This window comes from Leuciscus leuciscus (assembly GCF_965113295.1).
Source record: "Leuciscus leuciscus genome assembly, chromosome: 12".
NCBI classification, from domain to species: Eukaryota; Metazoa; Chordata; class Actinopteri; order Cypriniformes; family Leuciscidae; genus Leuciscus; species Leuciscus leuciscus.
This window is the reverse complement of record NC_138736.1, coordinates 34,218,879-34,234,151: the sequence shown is the minus strand read 5'-3', so window position 1 is coordinate 34,234,151 and position 15,273 is coordinate 34,218,879. Positions and strand designations below refer to the sequence as shown.

General features: G+C 36.7%; 1 protein-coding gene across 1 annotated transcript; it reads right to left on the bottom strand.

Moving 5' to 3' along the window:
- Window positions 1-1,207: 1,207 nt before the first annotated feature.
- Window positions 1,208-13,978, bottom strand: LOC309511175 (CMP-N-acetylneuraminate-beta-galactosamide-alpha-2,3-sialyltransferase 1-like). The gene is made up of 8 exons (XM_082186287.1): window positions 13,834-13,978; window positions 12,062-12,143; window positions 8,704-9,013; window positions 4,038-4,231; window positions 3,773-3,952; window positions 3,618-3,663; window positions 2,836-2,955; window positions 1,208-1,755 (listed from the first exon to the last, which is right to left on the bottom strand). The coding sequence occupies exons 3-8, from the start codon at window positions 8,974-8,976 to the stop codon at window positions 1,591-1,593; spliced, it is 978 nt and encodes a 325-aa protein (XP_082042413.1). The 5' UTR covers window positions 8,977-9,013; window positions 12,062-12,143; window positions 13,834-13,978; the 3' UTR covers window positions 1,208-1,590.
- Window positions 13,979-15,273: the final 1,295 nt, after the last annotated feature.

Here is a 15,273-nt window from a genome sequence, read left to right as displayed (position 1 = left end):
TTTTGAACACATATTTGTTTTCCATCAACAAATGAGATTGTTTGTCTTAAATACTTGGGTTGGGTTGACATATGCACTTAATCTCGAGTATCCACCCAAGGTTTCAAAAACATTTGAGGTGTTTCAAAGACTTTTCATGGGACTTGACACACTGTGCCCAAAACCAAGCCCCAAGTTCATGACTCTGAAAAACAAGCTCCTTGCCTAGGCACTCAGACATGACAGACTGTCACTCTGCACTTGTGAACATCTGTTTTCTTTGTCTGTTCAACATCATTATACATTGGACATAACATTGAATTTTTCAGGATGTTATAATGGTTTGTCCTTGTCATGTTTTATACTATGCTGCAGGTCATACTTTCTGGTGTGAAAAAAGTTTATATTTTATACACACAAAATAGCCCTGCTGTGAAGCTGCACTTTAAAAACTGGTCAGTTAGTGGGATCAGTGAGATGTTTAACTAAAGATGTTTAAAAATATTTACACACGCTGTAAAGGTATTATGCTAAGCTGTACTTTTTAAGTTGAGGAGATGATCATGCTTGTGAACTGTAATGTAAGTGTTAATGTTTCAATATTATGTACACAATGTACTGTAAATGTGTTTTACTAACCAGCAGTTTATAAGCTGCAATGATTTAATAAATGTTGGAAATTGACATAGTAGCACCTAATTATTTGAAGCCGTTCCAAAACAAAGAAAGGGCAAATTGGTCAAAATTAATTAATCAGAAGACATTAACTAGTATTTTTTTCATTTAAATGTTACCTATTTTAATTAAGTCTAATGTGAATAATATGCTGGTATGTTTTACATTGATTGTACTCAATTTATTGGCTTTTTCTGAAAATGCTACTTAATATTTTTGCATACATTGAAATGCACATTATTAAGTTGTCCTTACTCAAAATATCAGTTAGTTCACTAAACTTGCAAAAAGTAGTTGGAAAATGTTGCCTTAATTTTTTTGAGTTGGATCTAAGTAACAGTTTTTACAATACCGAAATAATCATTTGGTTTAAGCCAGGTTTCAGTAAGGCAAAGTACATCAATGCTATTATCTGTGACTATTTCATTTACAATAACTGCCTTAGGTGTGAGTGATCTAATGTTTAGAAGACCTAGCTTTAGAAATAGTTTTTGTTTACTAATAGCAAATGTAAAAACAGAAAAAAGATAACGGACATGGAAAAATCATCATCAACAAGGAAAAAAATATGAAATTTTATTTAATAATACATCACAAATGCATAACTTTACAGAATTGTAAGGGACATACACATAAAACCATTCTGTTTAGTAAATGCATTCATTACCTGATATATTAATATATTTATTTACCTTCTGATGTAATATATTGTATTTATTTATTTTTATCTCTAATTGTTCCACTTTCTGTTAAGAAGGACAATATGCTCTTGGCAGGCCATTGTAAATAAGAAACTTGTTCTTAATTGATTTGCCTGGTTAAATACAGGTACATAAATAAATATTCATAAATAAATCTATTTTGAAAATGCAGGCTTTCTGAAAAGGTTTCATTAAAAGCCTTAACCAAAGATGTAATACTGAGAAAAAATTTCAATTACCACCCTTTATGCATAGAAATCTTGTTTATCAGCAGAAGCTCATTTATGGTTTTATTTTCAAAGTCTCCAACATGAACGCCTCTGCTGAAGTGAGTCAAGATGCGGTCAAAATAGTGATGCCAGTGTCCGTCACTTTTCGCTCCAAACCCGAAAACATTGACCTGTGTGAGAGATTGATAAAATAGGACATCATTGTTTGCAATGCACCAATAGTTAAAGATGAAATGAGTGTGAGCATGGCTTGCTTGTACAGTAAATGCATGGCTGATTAGCAAACAGTAGGTAACCATAACATCCAGCTCCGTGGAAATTCACACCCTTAACACTTGCTAATCTAACTGATGACACTGAAGAGCAAATAAAATATGGGCTCTTTCTTTTTACTAAATGTAAATCAAACCTTAATTTGCATATAGTAAAGTTGAAACCAACAACGTTTACGGCACACCTGTACAAAACGCTCATGGTTTTCATTAACGGTCTGTTGCATATTGCACACTGAACTTTCACTCGATCATTTATAATATGCACCACAGTAACACAACCATATTCAGCAAGGATACATTCAATTGATCAAAAGTCAGTAAAAACATTTATAATGTTACAAAAACGTAAAGTTATTTTGGACTTTAAATTCATGAAAGAATCCTGACAAAGTTTCCACAAAAATATAAAAGCTCAGCTTAACTGTTTTCAACACTGATAATATGACATTTCTTGAGCAGCAAATCAGCATATTAGAATGATTCCTGAAGGAGCATGTGACACTGAAGACTGGAGTAATGATGCTTATCAATAAATTACATTTTAAAACATTAAAATAGAAAACAATTATTTTAAATTCTATGATTTTTTTTCCCCCCAAATGACTGCAGCCTTGATGAGCAAAAGAGACTTCTTTCTAAAACATGAAAAATCTTAGTTTTAGTACTTCAGGATTATTGGGTCTTTGGATCAGAGCCCTTTATTGTGCACTGTTTACAATGCATGCAAGTGTGTGTCAGCATCTACATAAAATGGATAATGAAATAATGAATAGGAATAATGAATGAATGCCATGAGTTAAAGACAGCAGCTGTTGTTGGCATCATGGATTTCAGATTAGCCAGATTAGGTCCTTTTACATGTCAATCAAATGGTCTCTTGCAAAGTGCACTAGACTAGACTTCACGCCAATAGTAAAAAGTCTGGCTCAGTGAGACAAACATTGGAGGAATTGAAATAAGAGACAAATCTTTTACCTGATCACAGATGTGCAGGGCGAATATCAATGTTATGAAGCCAGTAGAAGGATATTTGCCATGTTTCTGCAGCCAGCTCTCATAAACGTATTTTATGAATACAGGATGGATGATCATAACCTTAAAAAACAACCAAAATCATCAAGCAGTACACTCTTAAAAATAAACATTCTTTATATGCATTGATGTTTCCATAAAGATCCTTTCATTTGCACAAAAGTTTCTTTATAGTGGAAAGCTGTTCTTTAGATTTTAAAAATGTGTTTCACACTAAAGGCCCACTCACACCAAGGACGATAACTATAACGATAAAGATATCGCTCGAAATATAAAAGAATAGCAGACTCCAGACCACAACTATAACCGTACAGAGAAACAATCTCGTTGGAATCACTTTCAGGACAATTTTTTCTTGCTGATAATCATAAGAACATCAGAATCCATCCTGCTTTAAAGAGTTCGAGAACTTAAAGCTGCAGGAGACAAAATTACAGCGCATGCTTAATAACTGAAAAATATTGTCTGCTGGTGTGGATTCCAGGTATCGTTATAGTTATCTTTATAGTTATCGTTCTTGGTGTTAACGGGCCTTGAGAAAGAAAAAAAAAAAGGCTTTTCTGTGGCATCACTGTGAAAACCCCCTTTTGGAACCTTTATTTGTGCACACTTCAGGTGATTCTGACTTAATCATGCATATTTTAATGGCATTTGTTCAGAAAAACTATACAGATCAATACGTGAAAATCAAATGCAATATAATGATTGATAGATATGATTCTTACCTTGTCTCTGTCTGCATTTACTGAAGGTCTCACTCTAATATAAGTGCTAAGGGAAACCAAGAGTCATTACATTAAGATAATTGCCATAAAATGTGTTAGATGTGTGTCTGAAGGCTTTTTAATAATTCTGTGAGCGTGTGAGGAAACAATTGTACCTCGTGATGTGTCTGGTGGTGAAGACACTGATGAGCCAGCGCATGTCTTCAATCTTAAAGGGCAGAAGCACCAGATGGGTGGAGTTATCCACATCTACAGCGCTCTCAGGATACAGAATCCGGTGAGTGGTCTTAGATCCCACATCCTTCTCAAAACCTTTTGTAGGACCCTTATTTATCCTGAGGTAAGAGCATGAAGATGTATTTTTAACAGTCATCTTTGGTTGTATGCATCGTCGAGACTTCAAAAGAGAAAATAACATACCTTATGACAAAGTCATGGCTGTCTATTAGTTGACCATAGTGGGATGCCAGGAGGTTCCCAGAGTTTCCCACCACCGCACAGGTTCTGCAGCGATCTGGACCAGCGTCTGAGTAGTGTTCCTCATCGGGGAAGAGAGAAAACAATGTGTCCACCACATCTGTGTAGTTAGCTTTAGAGGATTCAGACTGTAGACTCTATATGAACGTTAAAACACATGATCGAGTTTAAGAGCTTCCAGAATAGGAAGCTTTCACTGGGAAGACTCATTTTAAAGGGGTCATGACATGGATTTTTGCATGGATTTATATAAAAATACATTTTATATATATATATATATATATATATATATATATATATACACACACATATTTTTGTATGAAAAGGCTAGTCACTAAACAGCACTGTTAGGATTAGCCAACATCATTGGAAACAGCATCAACACCCATTCACTTTTGCACATAAGTAAGTGTTTGGGAAAACTTATAAATTACAAAAAAAGTATTCATATAAAATTGTCATTTACAGACAGAGCATTATGAAATCATTTACCATTTTTAATATGTTACATTCTACATTTACGAAAGTTGGAAAGTTCAGCTGTAACCAGAGCCGCCTTAACCTATGTTAGGCCCCGGGGCTGAGAGGTTTTGTAGGCCCCCCATCCCCTCGATTTATAGAGTCTCATTTAAAAAAAGTGTAATATCTAGGTAATCTACATCACAAAACGCATTAGTTTCTTTCGAGACCTACAACAGTGAGTTTTCCCTCTTTGAGCCAGAAAACACCATAATATTGTTAATAACATATCACTGAGCCCACTTGAGCATAAACACAAGACACTTTATTTAACAATCACACACAGAAACTAAATTTCAACTTTATGCAAATGAGAAGCGATTTTTGCGAGCGACAACCAATAGGAAAGAAGCCTTTCAGTGGCGCTCAGCTCCCGTCACCGTCTCGAGTGCAGTGCAGGCAAGACGAGTAGTATGAAGCTGCAGACTCGGAGCCTGCTGCATCTACAGTCCCGCACCCAGAGTCCCGCATTCTCAGACCCCTCGTTTTTCGAGACAGCGCCTCCTATCAAATTAGATCGGATAAACATGTGAAGAACTTAAGCCGAAACGTGAGTATCGTCAATTTTATTTAGCGAATCATACCTCAATCGATTTCCTTTTTAATCAAACTACAAATAGCTCATCGATACACCAACATATGAATAGTCCATTTAATATTTGTAAAGTAGTTTGTAACTAAATTTGAGCCGTTAATGTATGTTTTTTCGCCTTTTTTCCCAGAAAATATTTTGATAGCTTACGTTAGCCTTTAACCTTGGACTTTTGGTAGACAAGCCATTGTAAAAATTTGATTAAAATTCGTTGACATTAAAGTAGACCAATTAAATACATTAAGTGTGTTAATATCAAAGAATGTCATCATTAATTATTTAATCAGATTCACCATTTTACCTTTTTTTTAATTACCGGACCTTTTTTCCTTAAACTATTAAGTTGAATTAATTAATGTAATTAGTAATTATTTTACTTTATATAATTTATGTAGATTACTTAAATTAGTTATTATAAAACGTAGTATTAAAATGAATCAATATTAATTTAACTGATATGAAGTTGTTGCCAGCCATTTCCTCCGTGGCCCTACTTATCACCCTAGGTATGCTTGTAATTTGCATTTGCAAAAAAATATTATTTATTATTACACAATATTTTTGACAATGGCATTCATCTTTTATTTTAGTGAAGTCGAGGAATTTGACAGAGCGATTCCAAAAAGAAGGAACATTCGCCTACCAGAAATTATTTTACCTTATGCATTTACATTTTACATTTATTCATTTAGCAGACGCGCTTTTATCCAAAGCGACTTATAAATGAGGAGGTTTTTTTTTAATGCAACTGAAGACGAAAAGTAAAGTCACCAACACAATTCTTTCCTTTTTTCTTTCCTTTGTCCTGTTTACAGCAAGATGATGCTTATAGGTGATCGTTAAATAAAGTACAGAATTGTTTATTATTGGTGTTTTGTCTATTCTTATTTGAGTTTTGCTTCGCATTCAAAATATCAAAAAAACAGGTTTTGTAATGTTAGCATGGTATAATGTTAATTAGACCATTATTGAACTGAAAGAAAAATTGGAATTTGAATAAAAAAAAAAAAAACATTGTAGCAATACAGTATAATATCACATAATATTTTTCAGAAGATAGTTCAATATGCAATTGCGACTTTATTTCTCAGAATTGCGACTTTATATCTCGCAATTCTGAGAAAAAGTCACAACTCTGACTTGATATATTGCAATTGTGAGAAAAAAAATCTGAATTGTGAGATAAAAAGTCGCAATTATTATTATTTATTTATTTATTATTCAGTGGCGGAGTCAAGCTTCCATAGTAATTGTATCCCTTCCATCAGTAATTTTCTTTCAATTACACCCACGCTCAAAAAATAACTACTGGGTCATTTGTTAGTCAGAGAACACAATGAGTTTTTTTTTTGGCACATGCATTAAGCAGGGAACACAAATATTTATTTGGATAACTTTAAATAAAACGAGACCGTATTGCATCCTATTGTTTTCAATGGCATTTGGATGAGGGTGTTATACGATTTTCCGAACAGCAGGAGGCGCTGTCTCGAAAAATGAGGGGTCTGAGAATGCGGGACTCTGGGTGCGGGACTGTAGATGCAGGCTCCGAGTCTGCAGCTTCATAATGTTGGGCAAGACAGAAGAGTTCAAGGGCGATTTCACTGTTTTATATGATTTGACTGTAACTAACCACAAACATGGATATAATAAAATGATGCATGGAAAAGAAACTGTCGACAGTCTCAGTGAGTTTCATTCATACATTTATAGATCGAGTGTTGTAGTTTTACGATGCAAGTTTAGCACTGCTGCAGTTCATTTTACAGTTTCCCCTGCATTATGTTGACTATTAGGGACAAGAAAATGTATTATTTGTCAAATTCGGATGACGTTTTAGTAATTTATGACAGTATGAGTGAGTTTAATTTATAGATTGATCGATCGTTAATCTAGTAAATTATTTAATCCACTGAACACTGCTGTGTGGTAATATAAAAACACTCTCCCGAACAGCATACTGTTTCTTTCGAGCCTAATTCCTAGTCAAATTAAAATAATATAGTTAAAATACGTTTTGTGGCCAGACGAGCAGTCTAACAATAACATTAGAGCGACAGCACTACCAACGCCCACAAGCGACTTCACAGTATAGAGACTAGCGACATACAGCGACAAAATCTGACAAGTTACAAAACAATATGACCTTTTCAGCTCATCATGAACCTGAACATGGGAGGCCCCTGAACTTGGGAGGCCCCTGGGCTTCAGCCCAGGTAAGCCCGTGCATTAAGGCGGCCTTGGCTGTAACAATGCTGAAGATGATGTTCTCTCCTAATTTAGAGATTTACAGGCGTTTATAAACTAAACCTTTCTACTCGTTGCAGGAGTTTTCCTCTTTCATTCTCGTGAATGTTTACATGCCTCCAGATGCGTGTGAGCACGGCGCTGCAACTGCTGGCTGAAAAGCAAAACTCCCCACTGCCAAAATACAGACAGCACGTTACATGTCCCACCAGAGACAGTAATGCACTGGGCCACTGTTAAGGCTCCAATAAACTCACAGCGAAGTTCATTTTCGTTCTTCGTTTAGGGATAAAATGAAGTTTGAAATACGTGACCAAACGATACTGTTATTGAACATCTGAAGCCGTCCCCTGCTGAGAGCTGTGTTTAGATGAATATGCCTAAGTAAATGTGTGCTGCACGCACACCTACCTATTACATAAATCGCCATGGACCAATGGCAGTACGAAGGCGTTTTGCAGGCAAGCTGTTTCGAAATCCCAAAACAAACACCAAGCCAACTTAGTTTCGACCAGATTTTGTTCGAAATTACGTCACATCAGTTTGTATTTTGGTTTTTCAATTTTGCTTGAAGTGTATTGGGGCCTTTACACCACAATAAAGGACACATATCACTCTGTCCCACGTGCAGCTTTGGATCTCTCTGATCACTGTAGTTCATCTTATACCGACCTACAGGCAGAAACGGAAATCAGCTAAACCTGTAATTAGGACTGTGTGCGTCCATGGTTTGCACGTGTGTGTGTCCCTACTCACTACCTGGATGGGTTAAAATTAAATGCAGAGGACAAATTCCGAGTATGGGTTACCATCCTTGACCTTCCTGTAATGAGAATACATGCATTCCTACCAGGACATTATTATCATTCGGTAATGATAAACCATGGTTTATCAGACCAGAACACTGGAGCACTGTGAAATCTCAAGCCATCCCCTGGTGGTCCCTATTGTTTACCATATGGAGATAAAAAATAGTATTGAAGTCAAACCAGAAACTGTTTGGTTACACAAATTCTTCAAAATCTTCCTTTATGTTCAACAGAAGAGAAACTCACACAGGTTTGAAACAACTTGAAGATGAATAATTTCATTTTATGTAGAAAAAAAATTCTAGGGGAAAAAAGGTTCCACAGGGAATTTTTTTTTTTGGCAAATGAATGTTACCCAATTATGCCATTTATTAACCGTGATCAAATCAACCCCAGTCTCCCCCACCCTTGGTTTTCAGACACCCAGAAAGAAGTCACGTACCTTCCACCATTGGTAGACGTCTGTCTGTAACACACTGTTTCTCCTGTTCAGCAGAGGTGGAACTGTGGGGTTGAACCGCAAGAAGAACCAGTCATCATCGTTCAGATCCATGACACAATTATCACAAGCGCACAGACCTCCTTTGGTGGAATCAACTGATGTTTTGAGGAAATTATAGATCACCGCATTTTGGAAGAACATAAAAAGAAATAAGATGCTAAAAGTGAAGAGCCCTGTGATGTACGGATATCTCCATTTAGTGAAGGGAACCATATTTTCAGCTGGTTGAAGAGGGTTTAAAATCCTACAGCTGAGAAGAGAAAAATACATTAGTGTGCAATTTATTATTAGGCACTCAAAGAATCCTTAAAAATGTGCTGACAAAATGGCACAATGTAGGCTACTTTATTAAAGTGAAGGAATTTTTCGTATTTATTTTTCACAGGTGTTTTACCTGTATTTTGAATAGCCTACCTGGGAGAAAATCACCAGTAGCCTAGCCTAGGCTATCCTACATTTTCCGGTTTTTTTTATTGTTATTTTTTTTACAGCGTGCATTAATAAATGTTACATTTATCATTATCCTCATCTCATATGATTTTCCATCTTCATTGTGTTTGATAGGTCTAAAACCATAAAGGTGACTTACTGTAGGCTACTGGAGAACAAGAAACACCAGCGGCAGGAAAAAAATACAATGTTAAGTTCCGTATTACGGTATAGGAGCGCGGTTTGTCCAGTATTTTGGACCTACACTTTATTCACTGCAATTTAAACCAGTTTTGCAAGCATTTAAATTAGGTAAACAAAGCGGAAAAGATGGCTGTGTTAAGCGGAGCTGTGTGCGTGCGTGCAACTGTTATTGGTAACATGATAGCCTACTCAGGGGAAAAGCACAGGCTAGGGAGATAATTCTCCGTAGTGTAATCTAATACATATTTTTCCCAACCCTGTTCCTGCAGATACACAACAGTACACACATTTTGGATGTCTCCTCTTATCTGACCTATTTATTTGTGGTCTTGGAGCCTAAACTAATGAGCTGATGAATTTAATCAGGTGTGTTTGATTAGGAAGAGTTTGAAAATGTGTAGTGTTGGTGTGCCTCCCGGAACAGGGTTGGGAAACACTGATATAATGCAATCCCCAGCCTTATATCAGTGACGGAGATGTATTACATCACAGAGATGTCTATTTGATGTGCGTGTTTACATCTGGAAGATGTATTTTTAAGAGTGTTTGCTCATCTGCAATATGTCTATAGGACGTTTCCTGTCAGATGTCAAATAGACGTTTAGAAGATGTCTTTAAGATGTAATGATTTAGAATGTATGTTAAACTGACATCTTAAAGATGTCTATCAGATGTTAATAAACAGCAGATGCTTTCCAGTTGAAGTGACCTTTAACAGACATCTTGCAGACGTACGTGTGCTATCTTGTATTTGCTTTCTACCAGACAGACGTTTCTGTAATTTATAGATAGATGTTAGGCACTAGTTCGAACTAGTGCCTAACATCTATCTATAAATTACAGAAACGTCTGTCTGTCTGTCTGTCTGTCAGTCAGTCAGTATGTCTGTTATTCGCATATCTCTCGAACCGTTAGTCCGATGGATTTCAAACTTGACCGGTATCTTGCTACGGGCATGAGTAAGTGCAGTGCCAAGTTTGACATTTTTTGGATTAGAAATGCAAAAGATATTGTTAAATATATATCGGTAAAAGAAGCACACACTGGCTTTTGCCGCTCTAGCCGCGGGACACTCTCCCTCTCACACTGCACACTGAGCACAGCTGGCCACTCCCCCTCTCACACTGCACACTGAGCACAGCTGGCCACTCCCCCTCTCACACTGCACACTGAGCACAGCTGGCCACTCCCCCTCTCACACTGCACACTGAGCACAGCTGGCCACTCCCCCTCTCACACTGCACACTGAGCACAGCTGGCCACTCCCCCTCTCACGCTGCACACTGAGCACAGCTGGCCACTCCCCCTCTCACACTGCACAATGAGCACAGCTGGCCACTCCCCCTCTCACACTGCACACTGAGCACAGCTGGCCACTCCCACTCTCACACTGAGCACAGCTGGCCACTCCCCCTCTCACACTGCACACTGGGCACAGCTGGCCACTCCCCCTCTCACACTGCACACTGAGCACAGCTGGCCACTCCCCCTCTCACACTGCACACTGAGTGAGCACAGCTGGCCACTCCCCCTCTCACACTGCACACTGAGCACAGCTGGACACTCCCCCTCTCACACTGCACACTGAGCACAGCTGGCCACTCCCCCTCTCACACTGCACACTGAGTGAGCACAGCTGGCCACTCCCCCTCTCACACTGCACACTGAGTGAGCACAGCCCAGGACCAGAGACAGAGAGGGTCGAAGAAAGCAGCGGAGCTTAAGTCGCGTTTTCTTGGAGTTCACTGTGTCGCCTGCTCCCTGAATCGTGTAGTTCAATTTTCCACATTTATTGTATGTCATTATGTCAGTATCAGTATTTGCTTTCTACCATGCACAAATAAAAATGTCACTGAACTTTTGCTGTGTAATTGTAATAATGAGCACTCAAACACACTAAACCAACAATTACTAAAAACACACACAAAAACTGATTTTGCACGGGCACTTTGCACTGCTCCCTGAATCGACACGCTTATTCATTTCTGGATGTTAACTGAATCTGTAAGTCAGCTATGCTGTTTACTTCTGAATATTATATTTCATCCAGGTGCGCTTAACGTTATCGCTACTGTGTAATAATAGCCTATGCTATTTCTAAACATATCCTATTCAATGCGTTCACAGTCTCTTTCACGGGCATCACTTGTAGTAGCCTATTCACAAACTGTTTGCTCAAGCATAGCGTTTTCTCTGAGTTCACTGTGTGCTTTCTACCATGCACAAATAAAAATGTCACTGAACTTTTGCTGTGTAATTGTAACAATGAGCACTCAAACACACCAAACCAACAATTCCTAAAAACACACAAAAACTGATTTTGCACGGGCATTTTGCACTAGTTTACCTTAAATCTACCTTTAACATAATTCTAACCTTATCCCTAAAACAAACACTTAACCCTCAAACAGCCCTTTAAAGGTGTGTCAGAAAGCGAGGACCAGCCAAAAGTTCCTCATTTTACTCACTTTGTCATCACTCCACTCAAACTAGTCCTCAAAAAGAGAACTATACAAGTACACACACACAGAATTAAACTTAAAAAAAACTGTATTACATTAAATATGGGAAAACTGCATTCTAGTTTTCAAACTGAAGAGTCATTTTCTAGTGTGTGACAAAGACAGAAAAAAATAAAATAAAAAAAAGTGGTAAGTTAACGTACCTGATGTTTGTAAAAACACTTTTTTAAACACAATCTGGAACAATACCAGTAAACCTGAAGAATGGGTGCCAGATGTGTGAATCTAGAGGTAGATGATCAGGTTAAATAAGGGACGAATCTTAAGGAGGAGGGGTTTCTCTTCTACACCTCCTGATCATACAACACTGTTTGCATTCACTTATCTCTGATATAAAATACATAGTCACATGCAGAAGCCATTGACATTTATATAGCAAATAAAATGTGTCTAGTATACTTAGCCATATCTATATTAAAGAGCTGATTTTAAAATGAACAAGTATTGGAGCACATGACAGTGATATGACATGCCAGGGTTAGTCTCAAAACGGAGTAGAGGTGGAAATATCCAAATGCCCCACTTCTGATGTCAATACGTTCAAGTGATTACATCATAACTCAACAAAAACATTTAACGTTCTGACAGTTTATGGCAAAACCATAAATTAATGAAACAGTAAGGCCTTAAATCTGTATATTATCAGTTGTTATTCAAAACTTTTTAACTATCTAAAGTCAATTATAATCTGGGGTGGATCTAAAAAAAAACTCAAATATGGTAGCAAAGAGGTATGATATTATGGAAGTTTGTTTCTGCCACGGAATAAAACAATTTAAAAGATAATTGTGACTCTCACAATTCTGACTTTTTTCCTCACAATTGCACATCTCAAGTTTTTTTTTTTTTTGTTGTTGCTGCAATTAAGATATAGAATTCGCAAGTTTATACACCTTTGACAAACCATGGGTTTACAAAGGGGAAATGATTGTGGTGAAATTATTTGTTTCTGCAGACATTTAAAACCGAGGTTACAAAATAACCTTCAGACACACCTTCAGCTCACAAATTAAATTACATACCCGGAAGAATATTTTTATTTCATCCTCCTTATGAATCATGTTATTATCTCCAAAGATTTCCCTGAAACATATGTTGTCCCTGGTTCATATTACTGAAGTTTCCATTATTATTTTTTAAAAAGCTATTAGATTAGAGTTTGTATTTTAACTTAAATCAAGTATTATTTTACAGAACACAAAGAATGTCTTAAAGTAGCAAATGTTTTGGAAAGGAATTTATCTTTGATAGTTTTCCTCTTTGAACATTGCATATTATTACATTTAACTTGTGATTTAAAACAATAATTTCCATTATTTTAATAATTGTTCAATAAAAACCAAGAGTCCAAGTTTTTGTGTGTGTGTTTCACACTTGTTTCAATAGCTACTGTGATGTAAAATTAATCTTGTTGGAAGGTCTGAGTAAAAAAAGACAAGAAAAACCATTCAAATTCCATTAAACGTCACATTATGACAAAAAAGGGAAGTTATTTGCTTGCACTTAACAGAGGAAAAACGTTTCTGACCATCTAAACCTTTTCAGGTGGTCAAGGACTAGCTGGTTAGCAGGCCCTGAATAAAGTCAGATGTTATTCAGTCTGTTTTTGCAAGTGACATCACAATATTTCATTAGTAGGATGTTTTATAGTGCCCAATTTGTTTTGAACCAGCTGAGCAAGCGTCATTGAGATAAATGTGAATGTCAGCACAAGATATGACGTTTGTGAAATTAGCATTAGCATGGTGGAAATGATCCACCGCAGACTGATGTAGCATTATTAAACATAATCTACACCTATTGTCTGGCAGCTGATATGCAAAGGATCTTCACTTCAAGAAGTAATTTAGACATTTTCTGGCTATTTACGTGCTTTACAGAAGTCTTTGTGAATGTGTGCTGTTATTGTGCTGACCTGATTCTGGATCAGAGCATTTGCGTGAGGTGTTTGGTCAGGTCTCATCTCTCCCAAATACCAATCAAATCAATTTAGTAATGATTGCTAGCAGCTGTTGATGTGGAAGTTGTGTATAAAGGGTTTGAGACAGGCTGTGTTTGAAATAGCCATATATGCACTCATTCACTATTCTTATGTTACTCAACTAATAGTCCAATGGAAGTAGTGTTTGTGCTTGCTGTTTAACAATCATTTGAGACTTATTAAACTGGCAGCTCAAGTAATTAAAGAATGTATCTTGACTTCTGTTTTGGAAATATGTTTACACCTTAATTTAACAATTTCATAAACTAAAAGGAATTTGATGTAAATGATATATTGCACCAGCGGTGGAAAATGGAGGGTGGGTGATTCCGTTTACTGTCTATGATTAAGATGCGGGCGCCATCTTGTGGCGAGAAGCGGGAATTCACAGTGGATTATTGGGGGCGAAATCCAAACGGCGTTGTTGCACCCTTGAAGGGCACTTCGGGAAGGGGACGCTATTATAGGGGTATTCCAAACAAAAGTGAACAACTGAATTCCTTCACGAAGGACCCTTCCACAAGTCCCTTTAGGGTAGGGAACATGGTCACTTGAAGGAAGTAATCGTTTATGGTCATGTGAATCCTCACGATTAATTTTAAATCTAGACATGGCGGAAGAGTCGGACTTAACGTAAAAAAAACTTTTGTTAAAAAAAAAAAAAGAAATAAAGTGCATCACAAGTGTATGTGGTTGTAAAAACATTTGGTAACTTAACAGAATTTCATTAAGTTCAGTGACAACATTATGCTAATGACTGGTGGATAGGCCTACTGTTTTTTATAAGTTCCGGACACAAATTTCACGATTTCAATTAGTTAGCTAGCCTATTTGATTCCGATCTTATTCAATATCTGGGAAATTCTACCAGAAACGTTCATTATCTGTCCTTGAATTGTTACAGTGAATAAAAAAATATTTCATCCAAAAAATTCTAAAACTGGCTCATAGTTGATTTCTGTGAGTTGTTAATGTCATTCATTAGGTTCTCAGATATTTTTTTTTCTTTATTAAAAACACTTCTGAAAATTACAAATCCTGTCCATGTCCTTGTCTTCAGCCAACTTGGAGCTACAGCTTTCATAGTTTTGTTATGCTAAAAACTGTTATTTGTAAAAAAAAAAAAAAAAAAAAACTCATAACAAGTTTAAGCTCTTATCATTCACATCAACTGATCAAAAACATGAAATTATATATAAATTCTACAAATAAATTCTATTTTACAACTGTCCCCATGTTTTTGGTCAGTCCTGTCACGTTTACATAAAACTCTACATAAAATGTGTGAAATACGCCTTTAAGGGTATCACTCAGGGGAAGTGACATAATTTGACCCAGGTGAAGCTGACATTGATCAAAGCTGAATTCTGTCAT